At 67.7% G+C, this 19943-nt stretch overlaps 1 protein-coding gene across 1 annotated transcript in view; it reads right to left on the reverse strand.

Annotated features, from left to right (window-relative positions):
• NOTCH1 (notch receptor 1) overlaps window positions 1-19943 on the reverse strand; it is a 43526-nt gene that overhangs the window by 11988 nt on the left and 11595 nt on the right. Inside the window, exons 3-19 of the mRNA XM_047768960.1 lie at window positions 12709-12971; window positions 11571-11909; window positions 9673-9795; window positions 8938-9171; window positions 8410-8565; window positions 8049-8234; window positions 7699-7812; window positions 7066-7179; window positions 6589-6822; window positions 6400-6510; window positions 5704-5896; window positions 4271-4416; window positions 4059-4172; window positions 2317-2436; window positions 1859-2011; window positions 1087-1315; window positions 281-482 (exon numbers count right to left, since the gene is read on the reverse strand). Of these exons, the coding sequence (XP_047624916.1) occupies window positions 281-482; window positions 1087-1315; window positions 1859-2011; window positions 2317-2436; window positions 4059-4172; window positions 4271-4416; window positions 5704-5896; window positions 6400-6510; window positions 6589-6822; window positions 7066-7179; window positions 7699-7812; window positions 8049-8234; window positions 8410-8565; window positions 8938-9171; window positions 9673-9795; window positions 11571-11909; window positions 12709-12971 (3031 nt within the window). The remainder of the gene's footprint in view (window positions 1-280; window positions 483-1086; window positions 1316-1858; window positions 2012-2316; window positions 2437-4058; window positions 4173-4270; window positions 4417-5703; window positions 5897-6399; window positions 6511-6588; window positions 6823-7065; window positions 7180-7698; window positions 7813-8048; window positions 8235-8409; window positions 8566-8937; window positions 9172-9672; window positions 9796-11570; window positions 11910-12708; window positions 12972-19943) is intronic.

Raw genomic sequence — 19943 nt, forward strand, 5'->3', positions numbered from 1 at the left:
GCTGCTTTACGCGAGTCTCCCTCATGCTCTTCCATGAAGACACTGGCTTTTGGCTGTCTCCCCCACATCAGCCCACCCACGTTCTTGCTCCACGAGCCCCCAGTCACCACCTCCGGCTCCCATTCCTCAGTACAGCCCAGGCCCAGGCACCAGGCTGGCAACCCAGGCCCCCAGAGCCGCGAGACCGCGCCGTCTGCCCTCCCGGCGGAACCCGGGAGGCGAACCCGGCTGGAGCAGGTGCACCTTGCATTGCGCGGCCCCTCCCCCGCCCCTCACTCACCTGGCAGTTGAGGCCAGTGTAGCCCTGAGGGCAGGTGCACTTGTAGGCGCCATAGCTGTCATGGCAGGTGCCACCGTGCAGGCAGGGCCGCGAGTCACACTCGTTGACGTCGTGCTGGCAGTAGCTGCCCGTGAAGCCAGGTGGGCACAGGCAGGTAAAGGAATTGATGCCATCCACGCAGGTGCCGCCGTTGAAGCAGGAGCTGGAGGGGTGGGCAGCGCGGGTGGTGAGCGGGGTAGGGACCCGCCCCAGCAGCTGCCTCCATGCCAGCACCTCCCCTGGGACCAGTGTGAGTGCTGGGTCCCAGGAGGCCCCCAACGCAGGTCCAGGGAGCTCAGGCCCCACACGGCGTCAGACCACGTTTTATAGCTCATGCCGAGAGAAGCTTTGTGACACACGCAGGGTGGAGGTGTTGAGACAGAGCAAGGCAAGAACTGGAACTGCAGACACCACATGGGCGAGAACTAGGGCAGAAACCCGGGGGTGGGGGGAGGGGGCATTTAAGGCTGAGCTCCCTGGCAGCCCAGGCGAATAAGGAAAGGTGGTTGCAGGTCTGAGAGGAGGTGGCGCCCCAGTTCTTCAGCACACGCAGCCAGGGGTCCTGCTCCCAAGTCACACGACATGTGTGACACTGCCACTGCCACACGATGAGCCGCTGCCATGCAACAAGCAACACCCGACTGCGCCTGACTGGTCCCAAGTGCCAGCCGGGCACACACTGTGCGCAGCTGCAAAGACGCTGTGGGCAAGGCCCCCTCCCCATGCGGGCCCGAGGCCCGGGACCACCCCGCTCGGCTGCCACACACCTCTCCGTGCAGTCGGGCGTGTTGTTCTCACAGTGGATCCCGCTGAAGCCCGTGGGGCAGGTGCAGGTGTAGCTGTCCACGCAGTCGGTGCAGTTGGCACCATTGTGGCAGGGGTTGCTGGCACACTCGTTGATGTCCTCCTCGCAGAAGGCACCCTGGAAGCCGGGCAGGCAGTCGCAGAAGGCCGTGTTGACGCCGTCTGTGCAGGAGCCCCCGTTGTGGCACGGGTCTGGGAGGCGACAGGAGGCCGGGCCTGAGGGGCGGGCGCCACCCCTGCCGCCAGGGCAACTAAGGCAGGGAGGGCCCCGGGCCCCGCCCCCACGGCAAGCGAGGGGTCTGCCGGAGCCCCCGCCCCATCTCTCACGCTTAGGGCCCGAGGCCACGAGGGCGGAGGAGAGCGAGCAAGGCCGTGGTCACCACCTTCCCCGTGAGCCCTGGACCCCAGGGCTCTGTGAACCGGGAGCGGGGCGGGGAATCTGGCTGGGAGGGGCCTGGAGCCCCGCAGGCTGGCCCCAGAGCCTCTGGGTCGCCTGGAACCGCCTCGAATGGCCCCCACAGGCCCTCGATGACACGGCACCAATAGCAGCCACCTGCCCAGCGCTTCCTCTGGCCCCTGAACGCGCAGGCCCAGGCCAACGCCGCCTGTGCCAAACCAACCCTGCACCCAGGCGCTGCCTGTCCACTGTCCACCCAACCCTGACCAGGCCCTGCCCCGTGCCGCCCGGGGACACAGTGCGGGGGCCCCAGAGGGCAGACCGGCCGGGCCACTCACTGGGCCGACAGTCATCGATGTCCGTCTCGCAGTTGCGCCCCGTGTAGCCCGCCGGGCAGTGGCAGCGGTAGCCGCCGTGCGTGTTCTGGCAGGAGGCGCCGCTGCGGCACGGGCTCTTCACACACTCGTTGACGTCGACCTCGCAGGCCTGCCCTGCGGGAGGAGGGGAGGCGCCCTCGGCTCAGCGCTGCCCCCGGGCCCAGGGCCTCTGCTGGGGTGTCCTGGGAGGCAGGGCTCTCGGGCGCGCTGTCCCGGGTCCCGGGCCAAGCAGGACACAGGTGCTCAAGGCCGGGAGGGCCCGTTCCTGCTCGGGGTCCCCTGGGCGGGCGGCTCTGCAGCCCGCTGGCTCGTCTCCAAAGACAGGGAGCTCACTACCTCTTGCTCTAGAGCCGGAGCCCCTGGAACACCCCCCCCCCCACCGCATCCCTGCGCCTCAAGCGCAGCCCAGGCTGCCTCACCCTGCCAGCCCGAGGGGCAGGCGCAGGAGAAGCTCTCGTAGTCCTCGGACTCCTTGCACTCGCCACCATTTCTGCAGGGTCCGGGGGCACACGGGGCCAGCAGCACCTCACACGTGGTTCCTGAGGGGAAGAGGGACAGCTGAGAAGCCCCGGCCCAGAGGTCAGTGTCCCGTGGTGCCAACTGACAGAGGCCACCGTGGCCAGCACCTGCTGGTCCTTCCCCATCGAGGCATGTCAGGCTGGCCCTACAGAGGGGGTATCGGTGCTGCCCCGGGAGCCCGCGTGAGGCGCCCGGCTGGGTCGGGACCTGAAGACAAACCAGAGGAAGCCCGCCCCCCACCAGGCTGCGGGATGCAGCCCCCGCCTCCGCATTGCAGGCCCAGCACCTGCTCCCAGCCTCACACTCCCTCCTCGCCTGGCAAAGGGCCCTGCGCAGAGCAGGGGGCCTGGGAGCTAACCCCAGGGGTTCGGTGTCAAAGCACAAGTGCTCATGGCCGGAGGCCACTGGACAAAGGCTATGGCAGCAGGGGACGAGCCCCCCACTGCCGGGGGATGTGCCAGCCTCAGCCCCAAGCATGTCCTACTTATCAGGGGCGTGTCGGGCGCGGCATCGGCGCCCTGGGACGGGACGGGACTCTGGCTAGAACCCTGTGCCTGTGCACACAGGGTGACTTTTCCTCCGTGCTGTTTCCTGTTGACAGCCCGTGGGGGCTGAGTCCGAGGCGGCCAGGAAGCGCTATCTCCCTGCAGCCCGTTATCTCCCCGGCTTGCGGCTGCGATTGTCCAGGGCCTTTCTTTCCATCGGTTTCCACAGCGACCTGGGCTGCCAGGAAATTCGCCAGAGTTTCCGACAATTGTGCAGAGGGAAGCAGGAAGCGGGCAGACGGGAAGCAGGTCAGCGCAGGGCAGCTCCTCCCGCCCGCCAGCCTCCGATGTCGACGCGTCCGAAAGGGACCCGGGTGCGCCCTGGGCGGCCACCAGGGGGGAGTTTCCTCACCGACATAGGAGAGAGTCCAGGTCCCCGGCTTCGGTCAAGGAAAACATTGCTCTGGCCATGGGCCGCCCGATGTCATGAGAACCACTGTCTCGGCCCCCCCAACACACACACACTGGGCCAGGCGGGGCCTCGCGGGACCTCCAGGGCCCACAGCCATCCCAGGGGCAGCGCCCTCTGCCCGCTCCCCCGTGGCCGCGGAGTTTGCTTTTAACCACTGGGCAAGTCCAAGGAGGGGACCGTATCCCGCGACCCCCGTGGCCGCGGAGTTTGCTTTTAACCACTGGGCAAGTCCAAGGAGGGGACCGTATCCCGCGACCCCCATGGCCAGGCCATGGCCGAGACGCCTGGGGACACGTCTGCCGCTGCTCTCGCTGCAAACAGTGGGCTCCTTGTTCTTTCTCACAAAGAGGCCCGCCATCAAAGGCGTCCCTCAAGCCTGGCCAGTGGGCGGCGAGGGTGGCCTGGCCCCCGGGCCCAAGCAGCACGAACTCCTGGCCGAGAAGGCTGACGGCCCAGGCCCAGCTCCCAGCTCCGCCAAGGGTTCCACCTTGTCACCTTCCAGACAGGCTCCTCAGACACGACAGTGGGGGCCTCCTTACGCTAAACTCTCTCCCGGGCACCCCGCGTCTCTGTGTGCTTAGCCGGCAATGACGCCTGCAGGGTGATGGCCCGAGGAACAGAGCAGAACCCTGGGGAAGGCCGGCTAAGCAAGGCCAGCCCAGCACCTGCCAGGCCCCGCCCTCACCTGTGTAGGGCAGGAGGCAGTTGCACTTGTACCCGGCCACGTCGTCGATACACGTGCCCTGGTTCAAGCAGGGGCTGGACGCACACTCGTTGATGTTGGTCTGGCAGTTGGGGCCTGGAGAGGGGGCAGCAGTCAGGGTGGCCGCCCCCCCCCGGGGGGCTCTGGCCAGGTCCCACCCCGGGGGCCGCTCTGTTCCGGACGCCGCCACTCACCACTGAAGCCTTCGCGGCAGGTGCACACGTAGCCGCCGGTCATGTCCTTGCAGGTGCCCCCGTTGACGCAGGGGTTTGACGCGCACTCGTCGTTGTTGACGTCACAGTTCGCGCCACTCCACCCGGGGTCGCAGTCGCACTTGTACCTGCAGACGCGACCACACTGCGGCTCGGGTGTGGCCGGGCGGGGGGGAGGCGGCGGGCGCCATCCCGCGATCTGACGGCAGGGGGGCGCCAGTCCCCTCTGACCCCTGGGGTCCCTTCCACTCCTCGACAGCCCGCCTTGCCCGAGATAGAGAGGAGGCTCATTAAACTCGACGTGGGACAGCGCCCCGTGCAGGGCTGTGGTCGGAAGGCCCTCCACCATTCGGCTGCCGCTGTGCGGCTCTGCACAGAGCACCTGCCCTCTCTGTGCAAGACGAGGCCTGTTTGCACAAAGCAGTGCTGGGCACGCAGTGGGGGTCAGAAGCCAGAAGCTTGTCTCTTCTCCACCCTAAAACGCTTGATACCACGTGGGGGGCCGGGGGGGGTCCCCACACCAAACCGTCCTCCAGCTCTGGGGACCCCAGCTGGCTGACCCACAACCCAGTTCCTGCGCTAACCACCCAGAACCAGCACAGACCCCACAGGGGAGCGGCTGGGCCCTGCAAGGCTGCGCTGGGGTCAGGCACTAACCCTGAGGCCCAGGCCGCCGCCTGCACTGTGAGCAGCTACCAATCAGACGCTTCCTCGTGACTGGCTAGAACGGCTCAGAACCCTCTCGAAGGTAGCTTCCTTACGGGACTAGCGGTTTGTTTTATTACAAAAGCTTAAATCAGGAACAGCCCCCTGGAGGAGCGGCACGGAGCCAGGAATGGGGAAGGCTCAGGGCCCACCCTGCCCCAGCCCCGCACCTGGGCTCACCAGCCGGCAGCTCTGAACTCCCTCGGTTAGTGTTTTATGGAGGCTTCCCTCATAACCCGCTGGCTGTTAGTGATTAACTCCCGCTGCAGCCCTCCCCGTCCCTGGAGGCTGGGGTGGGACTCGGGGCCCCCCGGTCCCAGGCTCCCCGGCACCCAGCCTCATCGTCAGGTGGTCCCAGCAGCCTCCGTCTCCTAAACTCAGGTGTGCTCACAAAGGCTCTTACAAACAACAGATGCTCCTTCCACTTTGGCGGATCTGAGGGATTTCAGGGACCAGGACAAAGACCGCACAGTCACCTCTCATTGGACACAAGGCCCAAGAATCGCCAGCCGTTGCCTGGCACAAACGTGTTTCCTGAGCCCACGCTGGGGCCCCCGATAGCGCCGGGCATGGGCCAGAGCTGAGCATGTGCCTGGCTGGATCCGTCTCCGGGGGAGCACCCAGCCGCTCAGCCCAGGCCCCCGACAGCCCGTCTGAAGCCTGCCCCCCCTACCCCCCGCAGCTGCTGCCTCCCGGGGCCGTGTGCGCACCCGTTGAGGCTGTCCCGGCAGGCCCCGTGGATACAGGGGTTGCTGTTGCACTCGTTGACCTCCGACAGGCAGGTGGGGTCGTGGTAGCCCTCGGGGCAGCGGCAGGTGAAGCCGTTGATGCCGTCCTCGCAGGTGCCACCGTTGTGGCAGGGGCTGTCCGCGCACTCGTCAATGTTGATGTGGCACATGCTCCCTGAGGGCGGGGTGGGCTCAGACACCGCCGGCAGCGCAGGAGGGGTCTCCGCCCCAAACCCCTCTGCCCACGTCCTCCCGAGGCACAGGCCCGGCCAGCGGGCTCTGCACACACGCGACTTGCACCCACATGGGCCCTCCTCCCAGGGGTCCCGGGGGCAGAGCTGGCTGACAGCACCTGGGGCGCAGGACGCCCTGGACGTGCTCAGCACAGAGGGTGGCGGCAGGACAAAACAGGCCTGGGCACCTGGCTCTGCTCTTGGCCTGCGGGGCCGGCTCTGACCAGGAACGAGAGGCTCGAGGACGCCCGCCCTGGCCCCGGCCAAAGCCCCAGTCCTTCCGTGGTCTCTGCTGCCGTCAGCCAAGGCTGGCAGCCTGACGGCGGGGCCCCCCAACCCGCCGGCAGGGCCCCCAGACCTGCCCTATCCCAGCGACCCTGAGCAGAGGTGAAGCCGTGAGGAGGGCTGGGGACAGAGCCCTGCTGTCCTGCCCCAGGCGGCTCACCTGTGTAGCCCGGCTCACACGCACACTCGTAGCCGTCGATCTTGTCCAGACAGGTGCCCGAGTCACAGGGGTTGCTGGCACAGTCGTCCAGGTTGATCTCACAGTTGGGTCCTGGGCGGGGGGCGGCAGGCGGTCAGCTCCTCCCCTCTATCCTTGGGCACCCCCCCCTCCGCCAGCCCACAGAGACACCTGTGGTCCCCTTGAGGCAGAAGCAGAGGTAGGCATTGTCGCGGTCCTGGCAGGTGCCCCCGTGGCGGCAGGGCTGGCTGTGGCATTCATTGACGTTGGTCTCGCAGTGGTGACCGGTGTAGCCGGGCCGGCACAGGCAGGTGAAGGTGGCGACGCCGTCCTTGCAGGACCCATAGTGACAAGGGTCGGGGCTGCACTCGTCGATGTCCACCTCGCAGTGGGGCCCCGTGTAGCCTGCAGGGCGGGTCCAGGGGACTCAAGGTGGCCCAGGGCACGCAGCTGTCCCTGTCCCACCGCCGGACCCAGGGCCCCTGGTGCTCGGGTGGGAGAAGACCAGGCGGCCTGATGGGAACCTCGCCGTGCCGTTGAAGCCTGGACAGGAGGCCCCACTGAGGGGTCACCTCCTAGCCTCAGCTCCCACCTGTCCCCTCCCTGGGACCGTGGTCACCGGCTCCGCTCCCCACGCTTGGCCCTCACCTTCTGTGCACACGCAGGTGTAGGCGTTGGGCCCGTCCAGGCACTTGGCGCCGTTCTTGCAGGGCGTGCTGGCACACTCGTCCACGTCGTACTGGCACAGGTGCCCGGCGAAGCCTGTGGCCCAGTGGGAAGGGGACACTCAGACAAGGTGGGCTAGGGGCGGGGCGTGATGGCCCCAGCCACTGACACGAGTGCCTGGGAGGGCTCCCCAGAAAGCCCTCGGGCCGGGCGCCCCCATCCCTCCTCTTGCCCCCTCTTCAGGTCCAAGCCCCGGCGCCCCCATCACAGGAGGGCCCTTCCCCTCGGAGCCTGGTTCCCATGACTACGGCCCCGCAGGGCGGTGAGTGGGCTTCCCGCTTGGCGTCTGGGACAGCCGAGGTGCACCTCGCGGTCCGAGGCTCTGGCCCATCTCAGACGGACCCGGGCACCCACGGGGCTCCCTGCGTCCTCCTGGCCATTGCGTCCACTGCAGGCTGCCGAGGCCCCAGGGGAGGTCCAGCAGGAAGGAGGCTCTCGAGGCCCCAGGCTCCCCACCCTGAGCGAGCACAGCAGGAAGGTGGGGGGCCGGCACCCCTGCGCAGCAGCCCTCCGGGACAGCGGGCACCCGGGGGACCAGGCCGGGCGGGGCCTCACCCGTGGGACACTCGCACTGGAACTCGTTGATTTTGTCCAAGCAGCGGCCGTTCTGGAGGCAGGGGCTGCTGGCACACTCGTCCGTGTTCACCTCGCAGTGCACGCCCTCGTAGCCTGGCGGGCGATGGGCGCGGTCAGGGCTGCAGGGGACCCACAGCAGCCCCCCCACGGCCGAGGGCTCGGCCCCAGAAAGCAGCGGCCTGCCCTCCACGTTCCCCGGGGCCCAGACAGCCACCCAGACGGGGATGCTGTCTGCCGTGGCCATGGGCCTCGGGGCGGAGGCCGGGGGGCCGGGCGCTGGGGGGGTCCCCTGCCTCCCACCGTCCGGCGGCGCCCCCGGGGAGGCATACCCGGCATGCAGATGCACTGGAACTCCCCGATCTGGTCCAGGCAGGTGGCGTCGTTCTGACACGGGTTCGACACACACTCGTTCACGTCGATCTCGCAGCGCGGGCCGGTGTAGCCCTGCAGACACTGGCACTCGAAGGAGCCCAGCGTGTTGATACACTTGCCTGCGTGCTCGCAGGGGTTGGCGCCTGGGGGGCACACCACAGATGAGGGGCTGCCCCAGGAGCCCTTTCCCCGGAACACTCTGGGGCTGCCCGCCTCCTCCGTCAGACCGGCAGTGCCCCGCAGCGGCGGCGGGCCACCTCCCTCAGACTAGGAACCCCAAGGACAGGACAGCCCGGGCGGCGCCCCAGCCATGCGTACCCAGCGAGCACTCGTCCACGTCCTGACTGCAGGCTGGCCCCGTGTACCCCGAGGGGCACGTGCAGATGGCCTTGCCGTTGACGGGGTTGGTGTCACAGTTGGAGCCCTCGTTGCAGGGGTTGCTGATGCAGGCGTCGCTGAGGTGGCACAGCAGACCTGGGCAGGATGGCGGCAGTCAGTGGGCACTGCCCCCGGCCTGGGAGTGGCTGGGAGCCCACAGCTGGGGTCACCAACCCAGGGAGCGGCTGCCACTGTGACACGGCAATAATGCTGCAGAGCGTCCGGGAACCCTGGGAGGTTCACGGCCAGCAGGCCCAACCACAGGCAACCCCCTGCCTGCACTGCCCGCTTCCCTCCAGAAAGGCCCCTTTGGGGTCATCCCTACAGGTCCTGAAAAGCCACAGTCTGTGTCTGCGCGAGGCCTGGCTGCCAGGCTGACCCGAGAGCGCCGACCGAGGTCCCCGCCGCCCCCGGCCCTCCCTCAAGCAAGGGCAGCAAGACCCCGCCTCTCCGGGCCCTGGCACTCACCTGTGCGGCCGTGGGGACACTCGCAGTAGAAGGAGGCGACGCGGTCGTGGCAGGTGGCGCCGTGGAAGCAGGCGGCACTGGCGCAGTCGTCGATGTTTTCGCTGCAGTCCTCGCCCGTCCAGCCGTTGACGCACACGCAGTTGTAGCTGCCGTGGGTGTTGTGGCAGGTCCCGCCGTTCTGGCAAGCGTTGGGCATGAGCTGGCACTCGTCCACGTCCTCGGTGCAGTACTGACCTGCGGGGTCGGGACTCCTGAGCCGGGCGGCGCCTCCAAACCCCTCAACCACAGCCGAGACCCTCGCCTTGGGGCGCAGGGCCGCCTCCACTGGGAAGCCTTCCTCGTGGACTCCTCCACCCTCCGCCAGCCTGACTCGCTCCTTCCCCTGCACCCCTGGCGCTGGGGGGCTCTCGTCTTGCTGGTCTGTGGCCACAGGCCCCCTGAGGTCCGGCCCTCTCCAGACGGCGAGCCCCTGAGGCCAGGACCCGTGTCCCCTCCACCAGCGTCCCCGTGTCCCGCCCGGCAAGCTGGGCTCACACCTGGGGACCTGATTCCAGGCTGCCTACAGCCTGCTGACACCACGTCACTGCTGACCGCTGACAGCTGAGGGGCCATCAGACCCTGGCAGAGGGGCAGTCCCGGGTCCCGGCCCCTTTCCCGGCCCAGCCAGGCTCTCGGCCCTCCACCCCCCAGACCCACGCGCATTGGCTCAAGCAGCGGTGGTGCCCGCGCGCGCACCTGTCCACTCGGGCGGGCAGCGGCAGTTGTAAGTGTTCACGCCGTCGACGCAGGCGCCTCCGTTCTTGCAGCTGTTGCCGGGACAGTCGTCAATGTTCTCCTCGCAGTTCTGGCCGGTGAAACCTGGGGCGGGAGGAGCCAGGGCCGCTCAGGCCTCCCCACGAGGCTGGCCGCAGGGGCTGCGTCTCACCAGCCCCACCACGCTCTCCTGGGGCTCTGACACCTTCCTGGCCGGACCCGCGACCCCCGGCTCTGGATGGAGCTGCCCCTCTGAGGCCTGCCACCGCCTTGGAGCCGCTGGAATCCCCACCCCACGCCCTGCCCCGCCACGCCTGTGAATGCCGCACACCCAAGCCCATGGGCAACGCGTTCCTCCCCAAGGGACCATCTTGCAAAGGGCGGCTGAGCAGACGGATGCAGGGGCACGGCTTCTAGAGGTTCTGTGGTGGAAGGCGTTCTCCCACAAGAGGGCACTGCCCGAGGGCAGCGGGCTCTCGGCAGCGCCCGGTGTGCAGCCAGTTTCCCATTCTGCAGGGGCTGCACTGGGCCTGGGGACCAAGCTGGTGACCGGAGACGGTGGGCCCGGGGCGGGGGGGGGGCATCCCGGGGGGGCCGTGCAGACACAGCTCTCCGCTTCCCGGGAACGGAGGCGCTGACCCACCCCAGCCTGGCCGACCTCCCAGTACCGCCTCGGTGGCCAGCCGGTTAGCTATTAATCCGTCCAACTCCCGCTGGTTCAATAATCAACCCAGAAAGGTGCGCCTGGCAATGGCCAAGCTGCAGCCAGTTACTAATCACTGCCCCTCCCTCCGAGCTCCCCCCAGCCCAAACTCCAGTCCCACTGTGTGTGGGGACGGGGGCATCGGCACCCACTCCATGTGTGGGGTGGCCCCCACCACGGCCCCTCTTGACCCAAGTGGCCAGACTCCAGGTCCCACAGCCACCAGCAAGGCATCTGAACCCAGAACCCAGGAGCAGGCCTGGCAAGAGGGCTCTGCCTTCAGCCCCTGGAGGGCACAGGGGCCCAGCCGGGTGGCCAGCAGCGCCAGGGCCAGCAGGTGGCGAGGGGAGCACCCAGTGACATGCAGGAAATGCATGCGCCTGCTGTCTGCACTCAGAGGCGGCCGCTGCAGAGTCGAGGCCGGGGCCTGGCAGACAGCGGGCAGGCAGGGCACTTCCTCTTTGCAGGTCCCGGGCTGGCAGGGGCAGCGTAGGGGCTGGGGCAGCTCTGGGTTCACCCCTGGGTCAGCCGGACCGTGGGTCCCAAACCCCAGCAGCCCCCGCTCCTCGTCCCCTGCCTCTCCTGAAACCCCGCCCCTTCCCGGTTCCTGCCTAACCGCTGTGTGCGGCTGCCGCACTAGAGGCTCTCAGACCTATCGTCATTACCATTAATTTTAGATCCGCGGCAGCAAAACTTACTCAAATGAAAACTACAGCGGAAAGTGTGGGACACACAACAGGGACGGGAGCTGCTGCAGGGATGGTGGGCGCTCCGCCCGCCTGTCACTCTCCCCCCAGCCCCCGTGGGAGACAGGCAGGGCCAGGAGGAAGGGCCACCATGGGGGCAAGTGACCCGCCAGCCTCAGCCCCACTGTCCCCACCCTGGGGAGCAGGGGAGGCCCCAAGGGCCACACAAGCAAGGGCGCCCCCTGCAGCGGTGGAGTTTCGTGATTTGTACGTGGTCCTACGGACTCCTGAGTGGCTTGAAGAAGGCTGGTGCCCACCACGCCAGGACGCTCAGAGCAGGGACCACCAGGTGCCAGGGGCCGCGAGGGCAGGAGGGACCCAGGGCGGAGCCCCACACTCCCTCCGGTGGCCTTGGTTCCCGCCAGCCACCCGCCGGAGGAAGCGGGGGCTGCCCCCGAACACACCACCCACGGGGGCCCGTGGGGCAGTACCTGGCAGGCAAGCGCACTCATGGGTGGTGTCCCCCGTGGGGCGGCAGGTGCCCCCGTTCTGGCAGGGGGAGGGGCTGCAGGGCACGTAGGGCAGCTCACAGTGCGGGCCGGTGTGGGTGGCGCGGCAGGCACAGCGGTAGGAGCCCAGCTCGTTGTGGCAGGTGCCCCCGTGTTGGCATGGCCCGGGACTCTGGCTGCACTCGTTGATGTCCTGCCTGCAGGTGGGGCCGTGGAAGCCGGGAGGGCAGCGGCAGATGTACGAGGCCTCGAAGGGCAGGCACTGGCCGCCATTGGCACAGGGGTTGGAGGCGCAGGGGTCGGCCTGCTGGCAAGTCTTCCCTGGGGAGCGAGGGGGCGAGAGGGTCAGGCAGCCTCCTGCCCCCGGAGCCAGGCCGCCCTGAGAGTGCCACAGAGGAGGTGCCCGCCGGGGATGGAGCAGAGGGCACCAGCTCCTCGAACCCCAGGACCCCGACCATCTTAGAGGCCGAGTAGCTGTCCCAGGATCCAGGGCGGACGGGGGCACTGACCCAGGCAGTTCCTCCACAGCCTCTGCTCTTTTTTTTTTTTTTGTCTTTTTAGGGCCGCACCCATGGCATAAGGAGATTCCCAAGCTAGGGGTCCAATTGGAGTTGCAGCTGCCAGCCTACACCACAGCCACAGCAACGCGGGATCCATGCCGCAGCTTGTGGCGGCGCCGGATCCCTGACCCACCAAGGGATCTAACCTGCATCCTCATGGATAGCAATCAGTTTCTTAACCTGCTGAGCCACAACGGAAACTCCCCGAGCCCATGCTCACAAAACTGGTGCCCTCCTGGCAGGAAGCAGGTGGGGTATCCCCTTTTCTCACAGAGGCAGGGAGGGGTGGGGGCCCTCGAGCCGAAACCCCCCCACCCCCAGGGCTGGAAAGGGGCAAAAGGACCCTCAGGGCGGTGGGGGGACGGGGTCTGAGTGATTTCTAGGTCACAGACCCTGACCTTAACAGACCCTAAGCACAGCCTGGGACCCTGTTCCAGCAGCACAGACGGGAGCCCGGCTCTGCCAAGCACATCTGGCTACCTGGGCAGCTCGGGGGGGACCAGGCCTGCCCAGCCCTCTTGAGGGCTGAGGATCCAGTGGGAGCCCTTGGGTGTCCTTACCTGACCAGCCTGGGGGGCAGCGACACTTGAACTCGGTGAGCGTAAGCAGGTCACAGGTGCCACCATTGAGGCAGGGGCTGGCGAGGCAGGCATTGTCGCGGGGCGTCAGGCACAGCGGCCCCGAGAAGCCCAGGCGGCAGGTGCAGGCGTAGTCCACCACACCGCCGCGGTCCAGCGTGTGGCATGTCCCGGCATTCTTGCAGGGGGCGCTGAGGCAGGGGTTGGGGGCCTGGCATCGCTGTCCTGCAAAGGCTCCGCTGCAGCTGCAAGAGACATGCCAGGGTGAGTCCCGGCTCCCCAACCCCGGGCAGCAGGCACAGCCAGGCACCAGCCTCTCGAGGGGCGACGACCGGGGTGGCAGTTGCACAACCTCACAGTTGTGCCAAACGCCACGGAACTGTATCCTTGAAAGTGGTACATTTTTTTTTGTCTTTTTGCCTTTTCTAGGGCCGCTCCCACAGCATATGGAGGTTCCCAGGCTAGGGGTCGAATCGGAGCTGCAGCCGCCGACCTACACCAGAGTCACAGCAGTATGGGATCCGAGCCATGTCTGCGACCCACACCACAGCCTCACGGCAACGCTGGATCCTTAACCCACTGCGCAAGGCCAGGGATCGAACCCGCAACCTCATGGTTCCTAGTCGGATTCGTTAACCACTGAGCCACGACGGGAACTCCTAGAGCGGTTAACTTTATTTATGTTAAACGAATTTCACCTCCATTAAAAAAAAAAATTATGTTAATTGAAGAAATGGGCTACAGACCAGAAAGTTCTGTGGGACCTGGGTTAGACTTTAAAACCCACGCAGGCGCCTGTCTGTAGCTTGGTGGGCTGCCCAGAAGGGGCCACCCGGGTCAGGTGCAGCCGTGCTCGGTGGAGGGAAAGGGTGCCCTGTGAAACCTTTTGGTTTTTTTGGGGGGGGGCGCTTGTCTGCTTCTTTTCTCTCCAGCCTTTCTGGAAGGCACATGTGTTATCGGGTGATAAAAGGGCTCCGGCTTTCTCCTCTTTCGATGGCAATATGATCAGAGGGAGAGGATGCAGACACATGGTCTGGCTTCCCATTTTCTTTTCGGCGTGAAATTCTGTCGGGGTCTTAGGGGACGGGGCTCGTGCTCGCTGGCACCCCACCTCCACCCGCACGTGAGCTTTTCCCTTTGGGCGTCGAGTCTTTACAGCAGATGTCCCCACAGCATCAGCAGGGAGAAGCACCCACTGCCCAGCTGGGGAAGCCAGGGTCCAGGGACCCACCTCAGCGCTCCGGCAGTCCCGGGCCGGATGGGCGCCCTCCCCGGGTACACGCTGCTTAGGTTACGACGGGAGAAGGGGAACCGCGACGGGGGGGCCCTGGCTCCCTCGCCCCCGGGCCTGGTCTCCCCTGTTCCCTGTGGGAAAGGGTGCAGCACTTGCCACCCCCCCACCACCTGGTGGTTCAGCTTCTAGAGGCTGGGCCATAAATTGCCCCTCGAGGTCACCGCGTGGCCTCGCACTCAAGGGGACAGCTCCGTGGCGGCCCTGGGACCAGCCAGGCAGTGCTCTTCCCAGCGGCAAAGCCTCTGAGGCAGAGCGTGCCCTGGCGCGGCCCCCGCCCGCGGGCCTGGGAGGGCAGCTCTGACCACGCTGGGCCCACAGGTCAGGGTGCTGGGTGGACAGGGCCCCCTCCCACCTGGGCGGAGGGAGGGCTCTGCTGGGCACGGGCCACTCCGCCTCCCAGAGCCCACCAGCGGGGGCTGCTCCCTGGGGCCGGCTTCACTCCAGGGACCCCAACAAATGCCAGCCCAGTCCCCCCCCCCCGCCACTCCCCGCCTGCCCCAGGGGCCAAAACCAAAGCGCACCCGGGAAAGGGGGTGGGGCGGCCCCAGAGAGGCCCTGTCCCCGAGCCCGGCAGTTTGGGGGGCTGGGGTCTGTGTGTCTCAGCAGCTGGACTGCTCCCCTGTCCTCACGGCCTGGGAGGCATCTGTCTCCCTGAAGGCCTTTATCTGTGGCTGTGGCTAGGGCAGGGCGGGCGGGGAGGACGCAAAATGGCCACTCGGGCCCACCATCTGTTGCCAGAAGCCAAAAGTCCCAAACCAACTGGTTTAAAGAAAACCAGCTGCCCCTCTGGGAGGGGTCCGGGGGGGTAACTCAAGCCTGAGCCCTGGCTCCCGACCAGCCCGCTCAGGAAGGGGAGGAGGGGGAAAGGGGAGGCTCCTATGAGGGGCAGAGACCCTGGGGCGCACCCCCCAGCAGCTGGTGCCCTGGCACCTTGGGCTCCTGCAAGGCCACACCCCGGGACTGTGCGTGGATCCAGTTACAGGCGCCTGGTCCTGGCCTGAGTGGAGCTGGGAACGCGGGAGCTGGGGGGAGGGGAGACCAGAGGCAGCGCCTCCCCCGGACCATCAATGGCCTTCATTGTCAGGCGGGAGCTGGCCGGCGCTCCCACCCCACCGGAGAAAAGCCTCTTTTTCCTCTGGCAGCTACGATGGAGCAGGCAGGCGGTGGGTGCTGGACAGGGCGCTGGGCCCCCAAAGCGGGGGTAGGACTCCTCCCTCTCCCCCTTGGTGCCGGGCCCCACCCCCCAGCTCCAAGGGTAGGAAAGCCCACCAAGGTGGGGAGGCCAGGCCCACCCTGCTCTGGGGGATTCACACAAGGCTGCCCAGAGCCATCCTTTCATGGGCCAGGCCTCATCACGGTGTGTGGGGGGGACACGCTGGGGACCGCCACCACGAGAGGAGCCCCCTTCTCTGCACCTCAGTGTGTCAGAACGTGAAGTGTAAGCACGTGGACCATGAGGCCCTGCCCAGACACACAGCCCTCCGCCCGCCGGCCCCCTCCCCCGCGCCCGGCATGGGGCGCGTAAGGGGGGGACTGTGGGAGAATCCGCCTGGACCGGGAGCATCGCGGCCAGCAGGCTGTATGATGCTGGGCCAGCGAGAGGGAAAACACGCCCAGTAAATCGGGCGTCGGCAGCATGGACAAAGGGCAGCCGGGGAGCAGGTGCGCCTGTGGCCGGGGACGCGGGCGGCAGCTGCTCCCGGCCGGGTGCGGCGGCCGCCAACCCCAGCGGGCGGGGCGGGAGCCAGGGAGGCTCCTCCGTGGGGGAACGCGGCGGCTGAGAGGGTCCATTGTCCTCCCCACTCCCGCCCAGGCCTGGCGGACACTGCCGCGAAGGCACGCTGCCCAGCCGGGCCGGCTCCAGGGCCAGGCCTGGCTGCCATCCACTGCCCGCACCCCAGCTCTGGGACAGGCGGGCCGCGAGGGAGGGGCAGCCTCTGGAGCGGGGGCAGCCGAGGCAGGTGCTCCGTGGGGGAGCGCTGGGCGCGGGGTGCAACCAGGGCTTGGCCAGGTGCCCGAGCTGGAGAGGGGAAGCTCTCAGCCAGGTAGGCGGGGTCTGGGCCTGGGGTGGGCGGAGCAGCTTAAAGCCAGTCCTGGAGCCCCCCCCCACCCCCCCAGACCTGAGCTCTGTTCCCGCTCTGGGCAGCCCCCAGCCCTGCCTCTCTCTTGTCTGCATCTCTCTGCCACAGGGCTGTAGCCGCTTCCTGGGGCAACACCTGTTACCTTCTCTGCCCACAGCATCTGGACTTCCCCGAGAAGTGGCTGCTCAGACGTGGCCAGGGCCACCAGACAGCGACCAAGCCCTCCTGCCGTTCTGTCCTCAGCACCTGTCCCGGCGGGTCCGTGAGGGAAGTTGCACCCAACACCTGCCAGGCAATTCTGGGACCTCCCAAAGGGGCCCCGCTGACGGAAGAGCACCTCCCTCTGGGGGCTGGGGGGGCAGTGCCGAGGGCCCACGACGGGAGCCCCCACAACTGGACAAGCACTGTCCCAAGGCTGCCGGGCCCCCATGGCTCTCCCCTCCTTGTTTCCCCCAGGAGGTCACCGCAGCACCTGCCCCCCCGCATCCCAGCGGCAGGTGAGTGGAGGGGGGCGGGGGCAGCGGGGGGAGGGCAGAGGGGCCAAATGGCCGCTGCCTGCGGTCCCCCAGCCTCCCCCGCTGTTCCTGCCTTGATATTTCCTCTGTGCCGGGTCCTGCCCTCCCCCCAGCCCTGCCCCAGCGCCGCTCCATAGAAATGCAGCTCCAGAAAGCATCCGGAGGCAGATGTGGCCTCGACCTCTTCCCCTTTCACCCGGGACTAATTCTAAATTGTGCTGTTTTCCTTTCTAAGCGAAGTGAGCCATCTGCCACCCCCAGGGGACAGATGACAGCTCCCGCCTCCCCTCAGCCCCAGTGAGGAGAGACTATGCAGGGAGGAGAGATTCCTGGGTTCGGCCCTCGAGGAGTTCATGGTCGAGGGGGGGTCTCGAGAGGGGGCCTCGCTGCGCTCGGCCAGGTGCGTGGGGAGGGGCTCTCGCTCCAGCCATGGCTGCTGGGCTCGGCACTGCCGCGTTTACCACCGCGTCGCTGGGAATGTGTTCCCTGCACCAGGGGAGCGGCATGGGTTTAGAGAAGCCGTGGGGACACAGGGCTTGCCAGGCGCAGAGGTGGCCCATCTCACGCTGCCTGGGGACCAGGACATGCAGCAGAAGAGTGAGAGACCCTGGCTGGAGGCCACGTCTGCAGGGCCCGGGGCCTGCCCTCCAAAGGCGGCAGGGGCTGCGCCACCCAAGACGGAAAGTGACAGCTCTGCAGGTCCCTGGCCCCTGGACGCCCCACCAGCCTGCACGCCCAGGTGGAAGGAGCCACCGGCTGGAACAGGCCGTCCTGTCCTTAACGGCCCTCTGCAGGACACTCCGGCCCCCAGCCCCTCTTCCCACCACCTCTGAGGTCCAAAGTCCCCTCTGGCAGCAGAGGACAGAGTGGCCGCTCATGAGCAGTAAAGGGGGGTTATCCTCAGCAAAGCCCACCTCAGGCAAGGGCCCACCAAGCTGCCTGCTCCAGGGGTCCCCCGGCTGGCCCCTCAGCCCGGCCCCGGCCCTGTCTACATCGGGGTGCCTGCCCAGAGGCCCACTCCCCAACCAGCACTGCCCCTTCTCATGAACTTTCTGCCCAAGAAGCAGAGTCCTTGGGCCCCTGCTCTGGACCCTCCACTGCCAGAGTCATGGGGGCCTCTGGTGTTGGGGGCCGGGGGCAAGGACAGCTGGCTATGGCCCTCCCCAGAGGTGGGCCTGCGGTGCTAAGCAAAGACCCACTAACCCACTGGCAGGCAGGCAGGCCCGCCCACCCCTGGGCCGCTTGGCAGGGAGGTTCTGAGACCCTGGGGCCACCAGCAGACTGGGTGGAGAAGGCTCTTGACCCATTGCTGAAGGGGGACTGAGCAGGAGAGAGCGGGACCATGGGGCCCCCAACGGCCCCCCCACTTCCCCCACACTCTGGAGCCCCACTGTGTTCCTAGCCAAGGCTCGAGGGGGTGAGCAGAGGGCAGGCTGAGGCCTCCAGACGGCAGTGGGGGCAGACACCTTCCAGGAGGCACCAGCCACTAAGGGGGGACATGCTCACAACAGGCTGGGTGGGGAGCTCGGTGACATCTGTCATCCCCGGGGTCCTGGGGTCCTTTCCCACTGGGAACAGACAGGACAGCCTGGCTCTGGCAAACAAAGCCCCGGGGACACTGAAGGGGCACCAGGTGACTCCTCGCGGCCCTTGCCCTCACCTCCCGAAGCCACCAGGGAGGAGCCACGGCACATGCCAAGTCCTCAGGTCGCCTTCAAACTTGCAGGACGCCCGTCAGGGACGGGCTAGAACCCAGCTCGTTTGTTGTGCCAGGGGCACCTGGAAGGCAGCCGGCGGCACTCCCCTACCCCTCCCTTTCCTGCTTCGGGGCACGGGCGGGCAGGGGTCAGGTGGGGTGTGCCTGGGGCAGCCCAGAGCACAGCACCCGGGCTTGGAGGCTAGAGTGTGGGACTGCTGCGCCCCAGCAGCTGTGGCCCCACTGCCCCGGGATGTGACTGCAGGGGAACCGGGCTGGGGCAACTCAGTGCCGCAGCTCAGAGCCGTCGGTCTGGCCCCCAGGGCCTCAGGAAGGAGGCAGGGGGCCGTCGGGGCTGCAGAGGGCCTGGGAGCCCAGAAGAGGGACCAGCCAGGTCTGATGCAGACGGACCCCAACCCTGGACCACAGCTGACCCTTGGCCCTGAATGGCAGCGGCCGGAACCCAGTGCCTGGCGGGGTGGGGCGCACAGCAGCTGCTCCTGGCACCCGGGGCTCTTTGTCGCGAAGCTCCCCGCGCTGCACCTTCGGATGGTCCAGAACACCCTGGGAAGAGGAAGTGCGGAGACGGGGAAGCCCTTTGTGTGGGACGGAAGCCACCTTTCCCACCGCAGGGAGGACAATGGCCCTGGGCTCGCTGCCCCCACGGGCGCTCCGGCGGCCCCGCCCTCGGCGTGGGAAGTGGGCGAAAGACGGAAAGGCCAGAGCAGAGGTCCAGCGGCTTCCCGGGGGCGGCCAGGCGGCAGCGGCAGCACAGGCCCACGACGGGGAGGCCGCTGCCTGGCCAGCCCCGCCCGCCCAGCGCGGCAAAAGGCACAGCCGGGAGTGCAGGTGCTCTGGGAACTGGCCGTCTCCGGGCCCAGGGGCCGGTGGGCATGTGACAAAAGCCTGCTGCCCCCACAGCCCTGCTCCCTGGAGGGGCTTCCCAACCGCCCCCTCAGGACTGTAACTGCGCGTGTCCTCAGGCTGGAGGGCGGCTAGAGGGGCGCCCTTCCCTGGGCTCACGCCAACGCTCCTGCTCCCGGGGACCCACGTGGCCGAGCCCGGACCCGCCCCCCCCAGACACCAGGATGCGCTGAGAGGGGATTGATGCCCGCAGCCCAGGGCCATGGGGAGGGCTTAATCCAAACTCGATTAATTAAGTCAGCAACTGCAGAGCGAGCTCCACGCTGAAGCCAGAAACGATTCTGCCCACTTCCCGCCTCTGCTCGCAGGCGCAGAGGCCGTCTGGGGGCGTCGGGGGAGGGGGGCTGCCCACCGGTGCTCCTGTCCTCTCCCGCTGACCGGCAGGCCCTCGGGGGTAGCCTGGCTCTGCATCCGGGTCTGGTTGAAGACGCGGTGGGGGGACACCAAAGCATGACGTGGGCCCCGCAGTGAAGCAGCTGAGGACGCCCCCTCCCCGCTCCCGGACCTGTACCTGGACTCTGCCGGCCGTACCTCCCACACCCGGGCGGCCCTGCGGGTTCACGCCAGGCCCGTTTTACAGTCGAGCAGCCCATGCCATGGCACCACCGGATCTGAATGCGGTTCCTAACCTCTCCTGCCACCAAGAGTGGCCAGAGGCCACCGGGGGCCTGGACTTCTTGCCCGACCCCCTGATCTCCCCAGACCGG

This window comes from Phacochoerus africanus, chromosome 2 (assembly GCF_016906955.1).
Source record: "Phacochoerus africanus isolate WHEZ1 chromosome 2, ROS_Pafr_v1, whole genome shotgun sequence".
In the NCBI taxonomy this organism is placed as follows: domain Eukaryota; kingdom Metazoa; phylum Chordata; class Mammalia; order Artiodactyla; family Suidae; genus Phacochoerus; species Phacochoerus africanus.